The sequence below is a fragment of the Microtus pennsylvanicus genome, chromosome 13 (assembly GCF_037038515.1).
Source record: "Microtus pennsylvanicus isolate mMicPen1 chromosome 13, mMicPen1.hap1, whole genome shotgun sequence".
In the NCBI taxonomy this organism is placed as follows: Eukaryota; Metazoa; Chordata; class Mammalia; order Rodentia; family Cricetidae; genus Microtus; species Microtus pennsylvanicus.
In genome coordinates this window covers 32,966,056-32,989,112 of record NC_134591.1, presented here as the reverse complement: position 1 = coordinate 32,989,112, position 23,057 = coordinate 32,966,056, and the positions used below count along the sequence as shown (strand labels likewise).

The following is a 23,057-nucleotide window of genomic DNA, read 5'->3' as shown; positions in this document are numbered from 1 at the left end:
GGGCAGGGCGGGGCTGGGCAGGGCAAAGAGCTCTGTACCATTGATTAGAGCTGCTCCCTCAAGCTGATTGGAAGCTACTCCATGAAACATAGGTGGGGCAAAAGAGCCCAGCTTCAGGGAGGAAACAGGAGGGACTAATAAAGGGATTGGTTCTGTGGGGAGCCCTTGGTGGTTAACACCTGGGACTTGTCCCAGTTCAGACTCACATTCCTCAAAGAACTGGTTTCAGTTCCAGCCATGATAGCTGCTGCGGGCTCCCTGGTGGCTGCTGTCTGGGCAGGGCTCCATCTCAGGACTCTGCTGCTGGCTGCTGTCACCTTCCTGTTCCTGGCTGACTACCTCAAAAATCGGCGCCCCAAGAACTACCCACCGGGTCCCAGGGGTCTGCCCTTCGTGGGCAGCATTTTCCAGTTGGACTTTGAGAAGACCCATCTCTCAATACAGCCGGTAGGATGGGCAAAGGGTGCCTAGCTCTGTCCTGATGTAATCATGAGCTACAGGAACAGGGGACATCTTGTTGCTAGCACAGAGGACCAGGTTCAAAGGGTGGTGGTGACAACCTGCTATTCCAAACGAAAACTGTGTGTTCTCCTTTAAGAAATATGCTGTTCAGTTTTCAAAAAGTTGGAGATAATTCTTACCCTTGTACTTTTGGGTTTTAAATTTTGTCGTAATTCTTTGATTGTCAGAGAACGCACTGTATATGATTTTAATTCCTTTAACCTTTATTATTGAAGTCCAGGTGTATTGAAGGAGGCATGGTGATATATCTTGACAAAGAACCCCTTCCAACTTCAGAAATGTGTTTGAAGGTGGTACCTCTACTTCCTTGGTAAAAGTTCTTGTTGAGAAAAATGAAGTATATTTTTCTCTTGACTGGAGTTTTCTACAAATATTAGTTCTCTCTTATTAATCCTTGTTTGGTCCTTCTACATCCTTGCTGACTGTTCCTCTACTGATTTTATCAACTCCAGAGAAAGATGCACTGGAATCTCCAGCTCTGCTGGGAGTCTGACTGTCTTTCCACTCAGTTCTGGAAGCTCTCCCCTATATTGGAAAGACTGTCATGCTCACTGTGAACACATGTACGACTGTGGTTCTTCTTTCTGGTGAATGACCATCTTCCATGTAATGTTCCTCTTTATCCACAGTAATTTTCCTTGCTTAGATAGTGAATCCTCCAGCCATGTTCAATTATCGCTGTCACTTCCCATTGCATGTGAAGAGTGAGCATGTCTTATTATTTATTTCTATTTAATGGTTTAAGCACATAATTTATTCCCACTTCTGTTTTTTTTTCCATTATCCCTTCACTGTGTGTTTCTTGGACACTCTCCGAGTAGATGCCTTTCTAATCATCTTCTCTCTCTTCACATCTCTATTGTCCTCCCAGCATCTGTTCTGTGTTACTCAATACACACACACAGCTATGAGAGTTTGCTAATACCATTTTCCATGTGAATTGTAGCAACTACAAACATGGGGGAGCCTTCTCCCCTGTATGATGCACTGCCCCAGGTGCTGTCCCCACTCACTGAGACCCACATCCCACACTGCACAGCTCTGCAGTGTCAGTGCAACTGGGACTCAAAGACAGAGCAGTCTGTTGTCTTTGCCCCTTACTCATCCTCCCATAGCTGTCTTTTCTCTGACCATTCAAGTTCATCACTTCCTTTCTGACCTCAAGCACTTTCTTTCTACATTCCCTCAGAGGAGGCTGTCACAGAAAGAAGCTTCTTACCTGTGCCCTCCACATAATGTCTTTTCCTCCTTCCTACACTGTCTTTATCCTGATTGTAGACCACTAGGTTGATTATCTGCTGCACTTAACATTTTTAGAAGTACTTCTACCAAGCTTTGTTGTGTCCATAGATTTATTTTATGTTTCCTTATTGAATAGAAAGTGATTTTTTCAGCTTAAAAGGAATATATACATTTTTGGTTAGGTTTAATCCACTTAACAAAACCTAGACATTACCTGAGGAAGAGGGAACCTCAACTAAAGAGTTGTCTCCATCACCTTAGTGTGTGGGACATTTGATTTTGGTTGTTAATTAATATAGCAGAGTCCAGTCCACTGAGATGACATCACTCCTGCACTTGATGATGGAATACAACTTGTAAAAGTAAACCCTTTCTTCCCAAGATGCTTTTCGTCAGTGATTTATCACAACAAAAATCACACGAGGACATGCACATACTGAAAAAAAAAAACAACATAAGACCACAATTAAGCAGAAGAGACAAAGAACTACTTCTCTACAAACAAGACCACTAACACATTCTCTTATGTACCACCATGTACATACACTTACCCACTCAGAAATAATTTCATATAACTTGTTCATCTAGGTTTTGAGATTTTATCATAATAAAAATAAAGTTACAGTGCCACTGTTTATGGCGGTTCTCTGTTTCAGAACTTCTCTTTATTGAAGAACTTTCTGTAATGAACTCTGGAACAGGAAGAAGACAGCCAAAGCTCTAAAGCTCACTGGCCAGCCTGCCATGCCTTTTCAGAGCTAAGGAAATACACTGACTCAAACAAGCGAACAAGGTGGGCAGCTGCTGAAAATGACACCTGAGGTTGACCTCTAGTATACACACACACAAACACGCGAGTGCGCTCGCGCGCGCACACACACACACACAAACACACACACACACACACACACATACACACAAGCATCCAAAATTAAAATGCTAAACTTTAAAGTCACAAAGAATATGCACTTTTTGTTCTTGTACCAATTAAAAAACACACACATGCACTGACACACACACACACACACACACACACACAGAGCTCACACCTCACTACACAGATCTGTAAGGATTCAGATGATCAGACCTTCTCATATAATGCTAATGGTGGTGGTAATTTTCCTCCTGAATGCCCCTTTTCTATTGCTTCAAAGGGGCTAATAGAACCGGTACGCCATTTGCCTTCATGGATCATTTATCTCATTAATGAATAGCTTCTACTTTCTCTTTATCCAAGATGTGCATCCCATCCTACATTGTTCTACAACAATTCACTTGGAGATGTACTTCTACTATTAACTTTTCTGTCTCGTATTTCTTTTGTCACATTTATATCTTTTATTTCAATCTATTGTTATTTTCAATTTTAACTCTTTTATCCCTCTGAGTCACCTTTAAGAAAATATACTTTTGGGGCTGGAGGGATGGCTCAGCGGTTAAGAAGTCCTGAGTTCAATTCCCAGCAACCACATGGTGGCTCACAACCATCTGTAATGAGGTCTGGTGCCCTCTTCTGAACTTCAGGCATACACACAGACAGAACATTGTATACATAATAAATAAATATTTCAAAAAATGAAAATACACTTTGCTTTAATTTTCACATGGCTTACTTAATGTATAGTGAAACTGTGCCCTACCTGCCTTAAGACATATACCCAAGGGCCTTCTTGGTTATTTAATACATTATTACATTAATTTGCTGACAGACCTGGCATGGTTGAGAATTGTAAAGATCAGAATCTGCTCATCTTCATTCATTCCACAACAAGATAAAAGTTTTGAATCCCTTGTGTTGAACTAGAAACATACTTGGGCACAGAGCTGGAAAAGATGGAAAGAACATTGACCCTAGTGCCGAGTCTCAGATGCTGGATGCCGCTCCAGTACAAGGAGGGAATCTACGTGGTACACATTCCTAATTACGATGCACTTAAGCCTTATTTTATAAGTTGATCCCTAAACTTCATGATTGATATTGAAAGTTAGTCAATGAATTTAGTAAATAAATTTAGTCAATAAATTCTCATACACCCTAAATCTCACCCACACACTGATCAAGATGAATTTAGTTTTTTCCTCGTTTGTACACATCGATTACTGGCGTCTCTTAAAAGAAAAGGCATACACTTGTTCGCTCTGCCTTATGGACAAGACAAGTCAGATAATGCTAAAACCCAATGAAGCTAGCAAGGACTCTGGATAAAGAACTAAGGAAGTACAGATTCTAAGTAAGGATCTATCTATAATATGGGTGCACGATCCTGGAATCAGATCAAATCATTATGTTTGTTTGACATGATTCACAAAGATTCAAGGTTTTGTGACTGATAGGATAGGGCACAAGTAAATGAATGTAAGAGTAGGGAAGGAGACCACAGATACCTGGAGGATTGTACCCTCCTGTTTGGTACTACTGACAAGACTCAGGATGACAAAAGGAGAGGTGGGTCAACTCAGGACTGATTTGAGAACACACAGGAAGAAGAATCTTTGGAAATGATCACATACTCTCATCAAACTTTGCAAAACCTTATGTCTTCTGCATCTTCATGGGTGTTCTCATTCTCTCCAACTCCCTCTTCTTACTCCCCTATACTCTGTCACTCATACCTTCATGCCTGGTCCCCATCCCAACTGCCTCTAACACCCCAAGTCTCATAGAGATTCAAAGGTATTAATTTTCTACAGACGTATATAACATCTGGCAGCTCCCCTCCACCAGGCAAGAGAATTTTTTTTGGCTACATTACTTCATTTGCAATTTATTTCCTTTTTAGAAGGATGATGAAAATTCTAACTATGATAGAACAGTTACAAAGAATAAAGTAAAGCATAAAGCATACTGAGTACCCACTCAGTGAGGGCAGCTATCTGGACCTGATGGGTTATTTTCTTGGCTCTCACCATACGTTTGTATCCCCAGGCATTTGAAGACAGAGCTCACTCATTTCTCAGAGATGTAGTTGATGGTTGGGTGCCTGGAACTAAACAAAGTGCTTCTCACAGTACCATTCTCATCCTCCCCCACAGAACTCTGCAGGGGGTGGGGAAGTAATTTTTACCGTTTCATAGCTGGTAGCCTGAGACTTGGAAGAGAACACCTGCCCTAAAAGCCCAGTTATTAATCCATAGACCCTACATGCTTGCATTATTCCAGATCTTTACAGATGTCTCCACTTCTATCCTCAGCTCTTTATTGTACAGTTCATATCCAGCAAGGTTAGGGGAAGGCAGGGTCTCCTTTGCCTAAATAGATGGTAGATATTGTGATTAACTAGGATTTCATAGTTGCTATATCTACCTAGTACACATGCATTTCAATCTTTCTCTGGACTCGTGTCCTTTTTTATCTGCCTCATTAAGTGTCAAAATGTTTAACGTCCAACCTTTAATATCTTTGAAAGACTTGCATCTTCATGAGTTAGTCTATGAACAAGTTGATGATCATTTGGTTCATGTTGGATAGATATATGAATGAAAGACTTAAGAGAAAATTTCTAATCCTGAAATTGTTTGAAGTTTGGTGAAAAAGAAAGAAATCAGGAAGATTTCTATCACACCAATAACAGTTCCTTTAGTGTCTGTCCAAGTCGTCACACATTTACATCCCATGTTAAGCATGGTGATGAGTGTGGGGCATTATTTTCTGATTAAACCATTTCTTCTATGAGGATGTCCACAAAACTGCACCAACATCAAGCCTATACGCACCCTCCTTGACCTTTGTCAGGTTAAATGTGTCACATGCTCTCCTTTCATTAGATTTCAGGGTGCTGCTGATCAATGATTTTGCTTCTTCATTGAAATTTATATCCTCATGTATTTCTCTAGGTAGACATTGTAGGTGCATAGTCAGCTCATAAGACTTACATTAATGAACTTTTATATAATATAATAAAACTTTTTCCTAATTTGAATTTGAGTTAAGTGCAGTTAAGGAAACCACAACTTCAGAAATATTTCCACAAACAATGGCACATCTCCCCACTCACAGAAACCTCTCAACATGAATCCCATTAGCTACACACATGCCTGTCATCCTTGGAAACACAGACACAGGCACACTTAACTATAACTCTTGGTATATTTTTCAGTTTGTGAAGAAATATGGGAACATTATTAGCCTGAATTTTGGTTGGGTAAATTTAATAATGGTAACTGGACTCCCCTTAATCAAAGAAGTCTTTACTCACATGGAAGAAAACATTTTGAAACGCCCTATCACTCGTATCCGAGAACGTATCAACAATAACAATGGTAAGTTTATTGAGCGACATGGTGTGTGCATTATAGTTCTTCTGATATGTTAAACGTACCTGTATCTAACTTTCCAACATGGCCATAAACAGTTCCATCATAATTTATTATATTTAAAGGAAGCAGAATGTCACATTTCCTGAATGAAAGCACCCATCAGAGTACTAAACCGTGTCATCTCATTTCAAGAGATTAGAAATAACCACATCTTGAATTAGCTAATTATAAATGTGTTGGTGAGAAGGAACCATTGAATCCAGCCACAGCCAGACACACTGTGTTCTTACTTCCCTTTTCCCTTGCCAATCGTCTGTCCTAAGAAAACTGGTGTAATTCAGCCCTATCCTACTGCTGCTCTGCTTATTTCTGGCTTCTTATACTCCATTATTAAAGCCATGCAACACAGAAATCTCCAGCCTTCTAGACAGGGTTAGACTAGAATAGCATGAATACTCAATATTGCCATTATATCAATATGTATTTTCTGACTGGACGCACTTCTTAAAATGCTAAACACTTATGAATATAAGCTCCAATTTTGCTAGGTCAAATACAGTACTCCATGCTTGCCCTGCCCATTTCAGCATGGTGGAGCCACTTGTGCCTCTGAGAGCCAAGCACACCACCCCAATTTCAGACACACAGCCAGTCTATGTCACCATTAATTAAGCTGCAGAAGTCTGCTCACAAACCCCATCCAAATGCTTTGTATCCTGCAAGAGCCAGAGGTCACATTGAAAGCATAGCCCAGAAAGCTGGCATTTTAAAATGGCCACAGCTTTTTTCTGCAATGGCTGAGTTAGGAAAATCTCTCTTAAAGGATCCACGCCTCTGCTTGCTTCTAGCAAACCGAGCCAATCCAAAAAAAATATTGATAGCAAACCATGTTTAACTCTGTTCTTTTGTGTCTAGAATTAATTTTTAAGCTTTCTCCGGTTTTTATGTGGGTGTAGTTGCCAACGTTGGCACAGCAATTATGGAAGGACGGGGTGCTTGTTTGTCCCGGCGACCCATAATTTAAATAATCACACAGAAACTGTATTAATTAAATCACTGGTCGGCCCATTAGCTCTAGCTTCTTATTGGCTAATTTTTACATCTTAATATAACCCATTTCCATTAATCTGTATATCACTATGAGGTTGTGGCCTACCAGCAAAGTTTCAGCACATCTACCTCTGGCTACAGATCCATGATGTCTCCTGACTCTGCCCTTTTTCTCCCAGCATTCAGTCCAGTTCTGCCTTCCTACCTAAGTTCAGCTGTATCAACAGGCCAAAGCAGTTTCTTTATTCATTAATAATAATCACAGCATACAGAGGGTATTCTCATGTCAGAGCCAATGATTTCTTTGAATGTTAAGAAATTGACTTGCACATGGCATTGCATGTGTCATGAATTAGGTTGTAGATGCTGAACAGATTGGAATGTTTGTCTCATGTTCTTTCTCTGTGGAATACTGATGCGTCTTAACTTATTGATTAATTAATTTTTCATATTTTAAAGCTTGTATTGAATAGGAATTCTCTTATAGAGCCTTTTATACCTCTATGTCTTGTGTTATCCTTTAGTTTATTCCTGTTATTCAACCTAACAGAACTAAGTAGATATTTGTGTCAGCTTGGAACCAAGGTGATACGAATTTGAACCCCTGGGTATTAAACAACTGTGTTTGCTTGGAAAGTTTTCTTGTGTAGTCTTCCATTCTTTGCTGCGGTGGGAATGGACCTATTGCTGGTTGGTAATAAACATGCAGAGACCTAAAAGAGTAGATTACACAATATATAAAAAAAATACCAGTGTGTGATTTTGCAGATCACCAGGATGTTAGACGTCATGTTTCTTGCTTTGGGGGTATTCTCTCTAGATAGCTACCAAATCCCTTATTGGCCCTTCTTTTTTCCATTGCACATATATCATAGAGTTCATGAGGTAATGTTAGACCAGAATTTCAGTGTCATAATGCTGAATGTCTTCTCTTCAGGAGTGCTCTTCTCCAGTGGCCAGACATGGAAGGAGCAAAGAAGGTTTGCTCTGATGACTCTGAAGAACTTTGGGTTGGGAAAGAAGAGCTTAGAGCAGCGCATACAGGAGGAAGCCCAATACCTTGTGGAAGTCATAAAAGAGGAGAAAGGTGGGCATTCCACAAGGCAGGTGTGGGAGGTTATGGGAGACTATGGCCTTCTCATTCATTGAACATATTCGTCCTAAATGTTTATGTGCTTGCTCTGGTCACTGTGCTGTGCTTTGAAATGAGGACTAGGCAGTAAACTTGTAGCCATGACCATGAGCTGGGAGTTCTGCAGGTAGGCACACAGATGGTCATTAGACACACTGCTGCACCTACGGCCTCGTCATCAGTTGAGCCTCCCAGTATTAGCAGAGTCCTTGAAGCATGTCAGTCTTTATGTAGTATAATCTGACCAGAGCCTCTTCCATGGTTTTCTGCAATGTGTATTCCTCTATCATATCAAATTAATTCAGTATAGAAAATAGAAACAAATGAATAACTTTGAAGGACTCATCTCTCTCTCTCCCCACACCCAGGACAGCCTTTTAACCCTCACTTCAGTATCAACAATGCAGTTTCCAATATCATTTGCTCTGTCACCTTTGGGGAGCGTTTTGAGTACCATGACAGTCAGTTTCAGGAGATGCTGAGGCTACTGGATGAGGCCACATGTTTGGAGGCATCAATGATGTGCCTGGTAAGCACTCTTCTTTGAATCTCTGTCAAGGGTATTACAAATGTCATTTTGTAGCTAATATGATAACATTTGAAATATTGAATTTGATACAAATATCTTTCTTTTTTTAAATCTTTTCTTTTATTGAGAAAATAAGGAAAAAAAAAGTTTCCTCCTCCCAGCCTAGGCAGTTTGTATGTTCACCTTCCTAGATATGGACGGAGGGGGGAGGACCTAGGACTTACCACAGGGCAGAAAACCCTGACTGCTCTTTGGACTGGAGAGGGAGGGGGAAATGTGTGGGAGGAGTGGGGAAAAGGGTGGGAGGATGGGAGAAGGGTGGGAGGAGGGGGAGGGAAATCGGAGGCTGGGAGGAGGTGGAAAGTTGTTTTTTTTTCTCCTTTTCTCAAAAAAAAAAAAAAAAAAACCCGTGCCATTGTCCTTGGCTTCTCATCAGCCCTCATTGTTCGCCATGTTCAGAGAGTCCAGTTTTAACCCATGCTTTTTCAGTCACAGTCCAGCTGGCCTTGGTGAGCTCCCAGTAGATCAGCTCCACTGTCTCAGTGGGTGGGTGCACCCCTCGTGGTCCCGACTTCTTTGCTCATGTTCTCCCTCCTTAATTTGTGGCGATCTTACCTGTAAGGTGTATTTCATACAAACAACACAAACTTTGATCTACGTTTTAAATTTGGTCAGCTAGTCTGTTTCTCTTTTTAGCTTGTTGGAGCCATTTACATTCAACATATTATTGAATCATATAAGCTAACTACTGTGGTTTTATTGTTTTTCTTCTTGGTTAAATCATTTTTACTTTACTTTCTTCCCTATTACTACCAAGGATTACTTGATGTCTGTGTTAGATATGATGGATGTTTCCCTAGTTCTCATTTTCTCAACCATTCATCTTATGAATTTATGTTTCCTGTGTTCTCATAATTGACATTCTGTTTACTCTGTGTATAATGCTCCTTCAAACACCTTCAGTATTGTTGGATTAGTGCTCCTGAATTACTCTGATTTTCACTTTTCCTAAAATATTCATGTTTTTCCATTAATTTTAGATGATAACAATTCTGGATATGGGGTCCATGTTTGACAATTACTTTCAGAGACCCTGTGTCCTCTCATGATTTCTTGGCTTGGAGATTGATGATAAAAAGTTTAATACTCTAATTTTTATGACTTTGCACATGAGTTAATGTTTTTCCTTACAGCTTTTGTATTTTTTGACATTTTTAACAAATCACAGAAGTGCTTTCCTCTGAAGTGTTTATTTTAAAGGACTAAATACCACTTGTCTTTGAAATCTATTTCTGTCTCTATATTTGGGGAAAATGTCTGCTATAAATTCATTGAAATTATTCTCTATGCACTTATTTTTTATCCCAGATCTTTGTTTTCTTATCTGTGACCCTGCAATCCTGTGTCTGCTGAGGTCCAGTTTCTGATTGTCTCTCTGAGTTCTTAGACATTATACTCATGCTCATTATTCCCTAATGGAATGAATGAAGCGTGTCCTCAACATTGGGCTCCATTCCTGATAGATAGTCTTCTGCATAGTTTAGTCTGTTGGTGATGGATTTTACTGTGTTATTGACTCATTGAGCTATTTATTTTCGCCATTTCCATTTTTTAAAGCAAAACTTCAGTTTCTTGCTGAAGTGTTCAGTGTCTTCCTATTTGTTGATCTGTTCAATCGATTTGTTGATTTTCTCATTCATTTTGCTGTTTTTTCTTTCTAGTGTTGACTTTCTTCTTCGGGTCCTTTATTGTATTCATCTGCTTTCTTATAGCCTCCAAGTCACTGATCATATTTTGTAGAAAACTTTTCAGCTTTTATGTAGCATTGCACTTGTTTCAGACCTGTGAATGCATTAATTCAGGAGTGCATGATTTTTAGTGGCATTCAACCCGCTTGTATTTTCATATTTCTTGTGTTTCTGTGCCACACTCTGTGTTCCCTTGGACACTCTTCTGGAGTGTGTGCAGATAGCAGTTGTGGATTTTTTGGCTTTATTATATTTTGGGTTCATAATGCTTCCAGAGAGAATGAATCTGAAGCACAGAATCTGGTCCTTCAAAAGCTCATTTTTTTCTCTTGAAGACTTTCTGTTCCTATGCATGGATTCTCCATAATGTACCCCAAAGTGGATTTATTTTTACTCATCTCCATATCTGTTTCCTCCTCAAATTCAGGGCTGCCATCACTAATAACTGAGAAATTAGTTGGCATGAATTACCTGTATGAAAATAGGCATAAAGAATGAGATCAGTTGCATTTATTTCCTACACTATTTTGTATTCTGTGTTTTAGCTCTTGGTCATTGTAGTCCAAACCTAGCAGCTCCATTATTTTGCTTCCAGTACACAGAGTCAGGGAAGTCAGGGGAGTCCAGTAAGTACCAGGCTCACTTCTAGGTGTGTGTATCAAAGTGAAAAAAATATTAGAAGGGAGTTAAAGGTGGAAGAGAGTGATAATAAACATTCTTGGAATGACTGATTATATCAGACACTTTAATGGACAGCTGCAAATGTTTACCAAATTTTCACCATGATCTTTCACATAGAAAATGCTGCAATATGGTGTCTGCAAGTAGACACAGATGTGTCAAAGAAAAGATAGACAGTAGTCCACCACACATCTGTGGAATGCTTTGAGTATCTCTTGCCTTTCAGTGTTTGAATACAGGGAGACCCCATTAGCACATGTGCGTTTTCCATACTATTAACATTGTTGTTCTCATTATTATATCTGCTACAATTCATTATAACCAGAAGGAAAGAGGTATAAGTCACACCCATGTCTGTCTCATTTTAAATGTTGTTGATTTTACATTTTGTTATGCACTACAAATTTTATAGAAACATCCATCACAATTAGCTATAATTCATTAAAAATTGCAGTCTTACCATAAGGGGTTTAAACCACGGTGGAGTAATCAGGATGTGCAGTTCCTTGTACAATATATATTACTGGTAATTTCCCAGAGAGAAAATAAGTCAGAACAGAGAAATGGAAAGATGAAAAAAGTGCCTGTTATTTTAATCAGGTAAGGGATCTGTAAGGAGACTTGAGCAATGATTTCATGAAGTGAGGGACAGGGCTATAACTCTTTCAGCAACATTTTTTTTAAGACACGATGAATTAGGGCCTAAGACAGAAATGCCCTCAGTTTGGTCTCAGAGGTTGCTCTGGTGGGAGTGCCTAGAGAAACTGGGTCAATCATGAAGATCTGGGGGTTCCAACTTACAGGTCTTACAGGTAAATAGTTATATCTCTGACTTTGAGTCTAGAGACCATCCGTGAATATAGAAAGTCACAGGGTCAAGCATGTGGTTACATTGATAAATATTTTTTCTGGAAATTATATGCAAACTAAGCTGTAATAGCATTAATAGTATAATCAATAAAAGCGTTGAATGTGCTCCTAATATCCAGAGAGAGATGGTGTTATGTAGCAGATAACAGGCAGTGAGGCTAGAAAGAAGTGTTCTGAAGCCGAATACTGATGGGGGAGTGTCATATATCAATCTGTTGATTTCATTGGTTAAGCAATAAAGAAACTGCTAGGCCCATTGGATAGGCCCACCCTTAGGTGGGTGGAGTAAACAGAACAGAATGCCGGGAGGAAGAGGAAGTGAGGTCAGACTCCGCAGCTCTGCTCTCTGGAGCAGACGTAGGAGAGACGCCATGCTACCTGCTCCAGGGAAGATGCACGCTACGAAGCTCCAACCCAGGATGGACTTAGGCTAGAATCTTCCCGGTAAGCACACCTAGGGGCGCTACACAGATGATTAGAAATGGGCTAAATTAATATGTGAGAATTAGCCTAGAAGAGGCTATATAGAAATGGGCCAAAGCAGTGTTTAAATGAATACAGTTTGTGTGTAATTATATCGGGTAAAGCTAGCCGGGCAGGCGGCTTGGGGTGTTGAGGACGCAGCCCCGCCGCCGCTCCCTTATTACTACAGAATACACTTTGCACATCAGAGTAGAACTATTTTGGAGGTAAATGAGATGGAAGAGAGAAGCTGGCCCCACAATTTCACAGTAAGAAAAAAAGGGAAACACAAGACTATAGCTTTAAGCCTTGTAAAGTAACATCTTGGTGTCCCATTGACTGCGTTGTTTTTCCCAATCAGCTCTACAATATTTTCCCATGGATAATGAAATATCTTCCTGGATCACACCAAACAGTGTTCAGACACTGGGAAAAACTGAAATCGTTTGTTTCTTCTATAATTGACAATCACCGGAGAGACTGGAATCCTGATGAGCCAAGAGACTTCATTGATGCTTTCCTCACGGAAATGACAAAGGTCGGGAAGATGCTCCTGTGTCTTCTTCTTAAAGACAATGTAATGGTTTAATAGTTGTCAAGTGATCAGGCAGCAGGCTACCACAAAGTTAGTGCTTTAACATGACACAGCTTTATTCTCTTACAGTTCTCATGATATGTTCTTCCTTTCGGCACATAACATTCTTTAAAAGACTGTGGGAACTATATGACCCTGTATTTCCAAGCTCCTAAAGCTGACAACAATTTTGGGTGTTTGCTTGCTTGCTTACATTTTTCTTTGTTTTTTTAAGACAAGTTTTCTTTATGTAGCACTGGCTGTCTGTCCTGCAACTCACTCTGTAGACCAGGCTGGTCTTGAACACACAGAAACCCTCCTGCCTCTTCCTCTTGAGTTCTGGGATTAAAGATGAGCACCACCATACCTGACTATGAGGGCACTGATGTCTTTTGCTTTGGTTCTTTTTCTGTCTTCAATTCCAAAATTGTAGCATCTCTTTTCCTCTTATCTACTTGATTGTGTTCCTCAAGCACCTTCTCTTAAAGATAGTTTCAAAATAATTGTACCCTCTCAAATTACCTACACAGCATATTTTAGATTTTCAAGAAGCATGTAAATGTTCCAAAAATGAAGATATAGACATCTTTGTACATCATTGCTTCACATACCCTACCCCCTGTGAGTGAAAATAGTATTAATATTAACTCAGTGCTGTCATTAGAAATAAATGGTTTCCTGCCTGTAAATGGTAGATACTTACCTTTCATGCCTCTCATTGACTTTTACTCTTTATTTGCCTTTTATTCATGTAGGAATTACATACAACGTGAAAGTAGCAATTTAACATCAGAATTCTGTTTTTGATGATTTCTTCTAAGGCCAACATTCACCCCCACTCAGCCCCAACTGTAAGACACAGGCAAAGTTCAACTAAATGCTAGAGTCTGGGTGGGTCATCTGCCTTCCCATAATCTCCCATCCTATCATATCCAAGCAGACAGAAAGCAGTTGAATGGATTTATTTGATACATTTGCAACTTGTGACAATAATATGCAGAAGCATTTTAAGAGGCTCATGGTTTATTTTGTCTCATATTTTCAAGGGGTGTTGGTCGATCAAGAAAGAGAAAACATGAGAAAAAGATGTGGTTGTGCCTGTTTGTGTCATGATAGATCAGGAAGCAGAAATTAGGCAGGACCCAGGGCTTTGATACAACCACAGGCTTTCTAGTGACTTATTTCCTCCAGCTGAGCCCCACCTGCCAACGTTCCAGCAACTAGGAACCTAAAAGATTACCAGCAACTAGGAACCAAGTAATCAAAACTTGAGCATATGGTGATCAGTTTAGAACCAAACTATACCACTATTTTTAATGTTCTGATCTCAGTAGACTCCTAGAAAATACACATCACTAAATCCTTCTTAAGAACTTTGACTCATTAGATGATGGATTCCTTCTCTGCCCAGGGGGAACCCATTAGTAAAATTTTTCCCGTGTTCTAGCACAGTTCATCTCCTGGTATAGTATCAATAGTAGCAATATTATATCTCAAGGAAAAGGGGCAAATAATTCACTATATGGAGTGCAGGTGTGAGACCATCAACATAATGAGTATTATAGAGAATGATGATTATATAGAAAGTTAGTGAAGATGGAATTTTATCCCAAAGAATAATTGATGGAATAATCAAGGTTTTGCCTATGAAAAATTAATGGGGCTACCAAAGAATAAATAAACACAGATCATTCCTTCTTAGATCAACAAAAAGCATTTGTAGAGTATTTGATATGTCTGCTGTATCTCCTACAGTTTGACATGGCATGTTAAAATATGAGCATTATTCTGTTCTTATAAACTGAAGCAGATAAAGGTAATGTGAACCTCTTAGGTCAGAGAGTGACTTAGTGATGTGGCTGATACTGGAAGTTAAATATGTGTGTGTCTTTATCCTGTTCTGTTATCATCCTCCTAAAGCTTTGGAAAGATAAAGTCACAAGAAAATAGTTGTCTTGCTATTCATCCACCTGAGTACCAGAAACTTTTGATTAGCCTCCAGTACTTGGAACAGGAAATGTTTTCTAAGGAGATCACAATAATATCATTTGAAATGTGTCCTAATGAACTCATACGTCAGGGTGATGAATACCTGATCTGCTGGTGTCTGTATTGTTGCACTGGAAACAATAGATAGCTCATGAAATAGCTACTGGCTGAGAAGGTCAATGGCAATATTATTTTAAATGCCTTCTTCAAATATGATCACTAGCATCAGAAAGCATGTATTGAGAAATCATAAATCTTCTGACTAAACAAGGACACGCTGTCTTTTCCAGTACCCAGAGAAGACTACAAGTTTCAATGAAGAAAACCTCATCACGAGCACTCTAGACCTCTTCTTTGCTGGAACTGAGACAACATCCACGACCCTGCGCTGGGCTCTGCTCTACATGGCGATCTATCCAGATGTTCAAGGTGAACATGTGGTGACCTCATTGGACAAAGCAGAATTCTGGAAGCCATGTCTTAAATGGCACCAGAAGAGAACATGTTGAAGTGAGAAGAAGGGCCATAGCTGTGAGGCAATGTGCCCTGGGTAATGGGCATATGCTCTCCATGTTCTCTCAGGACTGAGACATTTACAAAGTGCATCCATTTAGGTTCCTCTTCCATTGTCAGTAGGCCTTTCCATTGCCCCTGAATTCTGTTCAAACTCTGTTCTGGTGTTCAATGCACTGTGATGTCACCTTTCTGCCTTTTCACTTCAACCCCACCCACCCTGGGTGGTGCCCTTCTTACACTTTATGTCCTCTCTTGGACATGTCCTTATTCTTCTAATTCTTGCCTCGAAGCCATGATATCAAGAGTGTTCTATCACAGTCTTTATTCATTCTAGAAGAATCTTCTCATGTACTACCTCCTGAAGTCATTTCAGATCTCTTTATGGTTTGATAACTGGAGAATTACTGTTGATTTCCTCCATACATGACCAGATACTCTTCCATGTCTATGTTGTATGCATTGTTCCTTTCTCCAGTGACTGGCATTCATCAGGGAGAGTGGTCCATGCTATTATGTGTATGCCTTCAGATTCTAGAAAAGTTTAATGATCTGAGAATAGGAACATTTTTCTTGTTTGTTCTGTTTTTCAACTATTGAGTAACAGTTTATCTATGAGGTATAAAATCAAGATAGTTAATACAGGCCAATGGTTTTTACAGTAAGATGAAATTTGGATAGAGAAAATAAGAGTGCTTCCCATGTGGTAAAGAAAAATTTGTTCAAAGAACTACCCCTTCGTGTGTATGTGTGTGCATGAATGTATGCATGTGTGTGTGTGTGTGTGTGTGTGTGTGTGTGTGTGTGTGTGTTTGTACATGTGGAAGCCATAGCACAGCTTCAAATTATCATTCCTCAGGGACTATCCAATTTTGAGACAAGGTCTCTCATGCACCATCAGCTTCTCAAATAACCTACAGTGCTTGATCACTAACCCATAGGGATCTGTCTGCCATCAACTGTGTAGTGCCCTGGGATTAGAAGTGAGTGCCACCATATCCAACTTTTTTACAAGAATTTTAAGAATCAGACTCAGGTCTGCAAGCTTGCTTACTGACTGAACTATCCTCCATGCCCAAGTATTTTCTTTTTTTATTCAAAATGCACATGCGTACCTCTATTTATTTATAAGCATACTGAATTTCACTTAAAATATGTATGTGGCTGGAGAATAATCTTTTTAAGTATTAATACTACTGAGTTAGAATACATACTTGACTTCTAGAATAACAGCTTCAAAATATCACAAAATATCAATAGGAATCCAGGAGATTGACATTTTAGCTGGATAACTGATTAAGCTCCATGAGCATATTGGAAGAAAGATAACAACCATTATCATTCCTTATTATGATTCTATCTGTTCATATAGATTTCAAGACATCCTTAAGATAAGGCTCAGTTATTCTCATTAATCAGATGAGGAAACTGAAATCTAGAGGATTTAATTAGCAATGTTGTGCAGCGACTTCTTGCTATCCACTGCCCATGCTGATGTATCTCCTGGAGAAATGAGAGCCTACATATGTGCTGTGGTCTGAATGTTCGTGTGTTCTCTATGAATCCACTTGTTGCAACTTAATTACCAGTGGTATGTTGTTAGGAGGTGATTGTTCCTATGAAGGGAATAATCGCCTTTAAAAGAGGTAGCAGAGAAGCCAGAGAGACAGCACAAGATGTAGAGGATCTTGCTACTTCACCATTGCCATGAGTGCAGTTCCCAAAACTCACATGGTACAAGATGAGAAACATGCATCTCCCCCAGCTGTCCTCTGACCTCCACTCTTGTGCCATGAGACACCCTCCCCTGACAGAAATATACTATTATAAAAAGTATAAACTTTTTATAAAAGAAGAATCGGAGACTTATTTCTCCCTATTACATGAGGATTCAGTGAAGCTTTCACATCAATGAGACAGAAACTCGTTCATACCAGATAAGAAACATCTTGGGGCCCTGCACTAAGCATCCTCAGGCTCTAGGACTATGAAGCGTGAATGTGAATTGTTTGCAATACATTTTGGGAAAGGAACTTACTCATACCAGACTAGGTACTTCTCTGAGGTTAGCCATGTTAACACCGCTATTCCATTTAGGAAAGTTAGGATTATGTTGTAGGCTCAGAGAAATATCACTGAATTGTGGATTTGTCCTTTAAATCAATCTTTTAAAGGGTTAAGGAAACATCTATACAGCTAGGTTACTAGAATAAAATCAGAGCAAGACTGCTTCATTTTTTTTGCTTTTTTTGCCTTTTTTAAATTGATTTTTATTGAGCTCTATATTTTTCTCTGCTCCCCTCCCTGCCTCACCCCTCCCATCTTCAACCCTCCCCCAAAGTCCCCATGCTCCCAATTTACTCAGGAGATCTTGTCTTTTTCTACTTCCCATGTAGATTATTAGATCTCTTAAGAAGAAAGAACCAAATTTGAAAATTAATAGGATCTCCTGTTTTCTTTCAGAAAAAGTTCAGGCTGAGATTGACAGAGTGATTGGCCAGAAGAGACAGGCAAGCCTGGCCGACCGAGAGTCCATGCCCTACACCAATGCTGTCGTCCATGAGGTGCAGAGAATGGGTAACATCATCCCTATGAATGTTCCCAGGGAAGTGTCAAAGGACACCAGTTTGAATGGATTCCACTTTCCAAAGGTAACTATGCTCTCCCAGCCTTGGATACCTCTGACAATTGTTTACCTCATCCTAAAAACCTAAACTAAAGGTGACATACATTCCTTGCTCAAAAGATCGTTTAAATTGGGCAGAAAGATAGTATAACTGCTAAAATACTAGTTGTTCTCCAAGCATCTAAACAGATATCTACATATACAGTGGGGAGAGAAGCGTCCTTGCCCAAATTTAGGCAAAGCCTGGCTTTGTTGGCTAAAGGCATCCTAGCTTCTTCCCGTGCTAATGTGGGCTAACACAGTGAGCAGTTCTCTGCTAGATGATACCTGAGAGAGCAGCTCTCAAGATGAAGGACTGCAGGCTTGGGCTAGAAAATGCTGCTACACAGGCCTTGAAACACTGAGCTAGAAATGAGAACGAAACTTGAGGCACTTGTGCTACCATGACAGTGAGACTGTTGCTTATAAATCAGTGAACCACAGGCTTATAATTTACATACAAATGATTTCTGTCAAATGAGGGGAAAATGCAATATTAGAAAGGGACAGAGAGTCAACAGTTTCTAAGTGACATTTGTGTGCTGTTGACTCTTAACTCCTTTACAAGGTCTTATTCGCTTTTCTGAATAACTATTCATTTCATGTTTGAGATTAGAAAGTGAGGCTTAAGTAAATTAGATTTACATCAAATCTCTCTACTATTGAACATAGTGGGAAATCTGGGACCAAACCTGTCCTGATTTTTCTGATCAGCCTATGCTTCCTCCAAAGGGCTTGTAGTATTTTGACATTTAAAAGATGTCCTCTGATGTTTCTCTATGAATCTATGTTAAAACCCCTCTCTTTATAGACTGGATCCACATCACATCTCCCAGGAGTCTCAAGATCTCTGCATAGGGATCCTGAAAGATATACCCTCCACACCACAAAAGACGGTTCTATCCCCAGTCAGGGAAATTCTGCTGCCATTTGTTGATTAACTCTGGAAATGTGTTTACAGATACTAGCATAAGATGATGAAAGCATACTATAGAGTGTGTAATATAAGAGGTGACAGAGTCATCACATTCATGGCACACTTCACTGTTAGCTGTGCAGCAGACGTGGGTCTAAAATGCACTAACGTGGTTCTTGGAATCAGGAATGGACATGACAAAGTCAAGAGAGATCGATGAATGGGTAAAGTCACTGCTAGGGTGGGTGATTCAGTGTGATAAAAGGAACACTATGGAGAGCCCAAGCACCATGCCAGGAATCCTAATGGAATAAGCTTGAAAACTCTCGTTTCTTGATGTGGACCTGACCCAGAGAACTGGGATCAGACTCCCACACACTGAGGGTTGAGAATGGAAAAACAGAGTAGGAAGGCTCATCAATACCTTGCCCACGTCCTGACAGTAAGAGGTGCCTCATTATTCTTCTTTGGATGCTAACATGTCTTTCCCTAGACCTGTACAAACCTCTTCCCATAGACTTGTATTCAGCATTAAAAAGCAATCTAATGGACTAGAATATCCCCTGAAGGCACTCACAGTCAATGCAAAGTTATCTCAACAAAGGAGAATGTACTAATTGGGGAGAGTCATGCATGAGAGCTCAAGAAGTATCTACAATTACCTCTATTAAGGTCTGTTCCATATATCGAAGCATGACTCTTTACCATCATTTTTAGGGTACCATGCTTATAACAAACCTGACTGCACTACACAGTGACCCCGAAAAGTGGGCCACTCCAGAAACCTTCAATCCAGAGCACTTTTTGGAGAATGGACAGTTTAAGAAGAGAGACTCCTTCCTCCCTTTCTCAATGGGTGAGTTTTGATGAGCAGGAGAGGGTTCAAGCTCCACCCAGCCATTTCCTCCTTTCATCCCATAATCTTCTGTTTTAATGAAAACATCTCCAGATTGACCAGTGTGACTCCATTTTGTGTTTGGTTGAAGTCCTGCATTCCCTGTCCTTGTCCCTAATTCAGAGCCCCCATTTCCCTAGCTGTGTTGTAATAAGAGCAGTGGGCTCTGTCCCGCCACCCTGCTGGCCACCCGGCTAGCTTTACACCCAAAATAATTACACAGAAACTGTATTCATTTAAACACTGCTTGGCCCATTATATCTAGCCTTTCTCGGCTAACTATCGAACCTGGACTAGCCCATTTCTTATAATCTGTGTAGCCCACGAGGTGGCTTACCAGGGACATTCTAGCCTATGTCCATCCTGGGTCATAGCTTCATTGCATGCGTCTCAGAGAGCAGAGCTATTGCATCTCTGCCTGGGAGAGAGGAGCATGGCGTCTCTGCTCCAGAGAGCAGAGCTGTCGAGTCTGATCTCACTTCCTCTTCCTCCCAGCATTCTGTTCTGTTTACTCCTCTCACCAATGATTTAACCTATGAGGCCCAGCAGTTTCTTTATTACTTAACCAATGACTTTCTTCTATCATAGCTGGGTGTTTCAGCATTTCTCATTTTTCCCCCAAACATTAAGAATAGACATTTATAATGTGCTCCATCTTTACTAAGGTATGTATGGAACTCCTTCATAAGATTTTTTAGTGTCCCAAGTTATTTTCAAAGTATGCACTCTAACAGTCAAATGGAATTGATTTAAAATGTGATGCTGAGGAGAAATTAATCCTGGTAAATTAGGGAGATCCTGTCGTAATGTTTAATAGAGATAAAGTGGTGTAGCTCAGTGAAGGCATACTTTCTAGAATATGCAAGACCCAAGATTCAGCAACTACTAGGGAGAGAGAAGAGAGAGAGAAAGAGAGAAAACAAGTGAAAAAGAGGAAAAAGAGAAAAGGATAGGAAAGGAAAAAAGGAAATAAAAAAAAGAATTTTTTCTTCTCTAGTGTCAATTCTGACACCAGCATCCATACTGGTTGGTATTGTCAAGGGACAGACTTTGTCCACTTTATGTGTATTAGTGTGTTTCACAATCACTCATAGTGCCAAATGACCTTTGACAAGTTGGAGAGTGGGAAAAATGGAAATCATTGCCACTCAAAAAAAGCTTTTGCCCAGAACCAGTCTGTAACTTGGCTTCCTATTTTACACTATTACTCTTGCTCTTTTCTTTCTCTCACTCAACATGTATGATTTAGGAATAAAGGAATCTAGTAACAAGTTACTCAAGGTACCTGACATAGTAACTCAGCTGGTAAATTGCTTGTCTTATGAACATAATATCCTGATTTGATCCCCAGAAGCCCCAGAGAAACCTGAGTATGTCAGCATATGCTTGTTCTCATTCTGCTCGATGGCCAGAGACAAGAGGACCCTGGCACTCACTTACTCACTGGCCTGGTTGCCCGGGACACTGCCTCCAAAATGAATACATACATAAATATATTGGATGGCACTTGAGCATAAGCACACATTGCTGGCCACTAAAGTCTATACATATGTGCACACCTGTGTACACACAATGGGCGCACATACACACAAACACATCTACACAGATGTGGGCTTAAAGATAGATTAGATACTATGTGGAAATCTGCAATGCTGTTGGGGTACATGGTGAGGATGCTCACTGAGGGAAAAAACAGTGGTGTGCTAGGGTTGTCCTGGACCATCAGGGATTACCTGTGTAAACATACCTATTCACTAGAGAGACTGCCCTGTAAATACATATCCATAGACACATGTAGATAAATACACCGTGTGCAGGTGTGTATGGTGTGACATGACCTAGAGCAAAGGTTTCCAGAGTTATGTGAATGCTTCCTGCCGAGGTATTACCATCACATTAGTCAATGCAAGGGAACAGGATACCTGGAATAATGGCAATGTGAAAATGCAAGTCTGGGACATATTGTTGGGCCAAGGTCAAGAAATGCCATCTTGAATGTGGCTCTAATGGGCAAATCAGGAAGGTGGTAGACATAATCAGATGGACACAAAGCTCACGGTCAGCTCATTATTTGCAGTTAAAAGCAGTGGACATCAGTCCCTCCATGCACTAAAATCAGCTAAGAAAGTGACTCATTTTCTGTTTTGGTCCCACAGGAAAGAGAGCCTGCCTAGGAGAACAATTGGCCAGGTCTGAGCTATTCATTTTCTTCACTGCTCTTTTGCAAAACTTTACCTTCAAGCCCCCAGTCAATGAGAAGCTGAGCCTGAAGTTCAGAATGGGCCTCACGCATTCCCCAGTCAGTCACCGCCTCTGTGCTGTCCCCAGACTGTGATGCTGGAGAAGGAAGGAGAAAAAGAGTACAGGAAGAAATGGTGGATGTCCTCAAGCTTGCGGGCCTCGCTCATATGAGAAGAGAGTGGTGTCAGAGAATGAAGGCAACTCAAGAAGTAGTGAAGGAATTGGACTTAGAAAACTGATTCAAATTTCGAAACTATTGACCCTTAATTTGGTGGTGGGAAAATCATTGATGAGCTCAGAGGCATATCATTTTATCTAAAATTGCAGGGGGAATGATCATTCCTCCTATAAAGAAAATGCGCTGAAAACAAATTGCTGAATTAAAAATGCTAAGTGCATCATGAGTCACGTCTCAAGCGTTGTGCCTTCGATTTCTTTCCACCCTCCTTTCATAGACACTCACTTGTTTATGGCACATCGAGATATTAGTCTAAAGTGGTACAAAAGGAGAAGAAGAATCAGAATTTACTTTCTGGTTGCATCCATAGGAAGAGGCCATGAAGACTCTCCCAAATGACAGATGTGTCTCTAATTATGTAGCTCTACCTCCAACTAGGAAACTTGAGTTTCCTCTCTTGAGACTTTTGTTTAGATCTGTACCCCATTTTTAAATTAGGTTTTGGACATCGACTTTCTAGAGTTCTTTATATATTTTGGATATGAGATGATGAGTTGGTAAGTATTTTTTTCCCATATGTAGGCTTCATGTGG

The 23,057-nt window shown here is 40.1% G+C and overlaps 1 protein-coding gene across 1 annotated transcript; it reads left to right on the top strand.

Moving 5' to 3' along the window:
• Positions 1–236: 236 nt before the first annotated feature.
• LOC142834036 (cytochrome P450 2J4-like) lies at positions 237–22,660 on the top strand. Its single transcript, XM_075946004.1, has 9 exons — positions 237–447; positions 5,862–6,024; positions 8,009–8,158; positions 8,572–8,732; positions 12,855–13,031; positions 15,347–15,485; positions 18,033–18,220; positions 19,868–20,006; positions 22,202–22,660. Exons 1-9 carry the CDS (start codon positions 238–240, stop codon positions 22,378–22,380), a joined length of 1,506 nt encoding a protein of 501 aa, XP_075802119.1. The 5' UTR covers position 237; the 3' UTR covers positions 22,381–22,660.
• The last annotated feature ends 397 nt before the right edge of the window (positions 22,661–23,057 follow it).

Coding starts and splice junctions, on each gene's coding strand:
- LOC142834036 (XM_075946004.1), top strand. CDS start 238: ATGATAGCTGCTGCGGGCTCCCTGGTGGCTGCTGTCTGGGCAGGGCTC. Junction 6,025..8,008: donor ACGTATCAACAATAACAATG/GTAAGTTTATTG, acceptor TCTTCTCTTCAG/GAGTGCTCTTCTCCAGTGGC. Junction 8,159..8,571: donor AGTCATAAAAGAGGAGAAAG/GTGGGCATTCCA, acceptor CCCCACACCCAG/GACAGCCTTTTAACCCTCAC.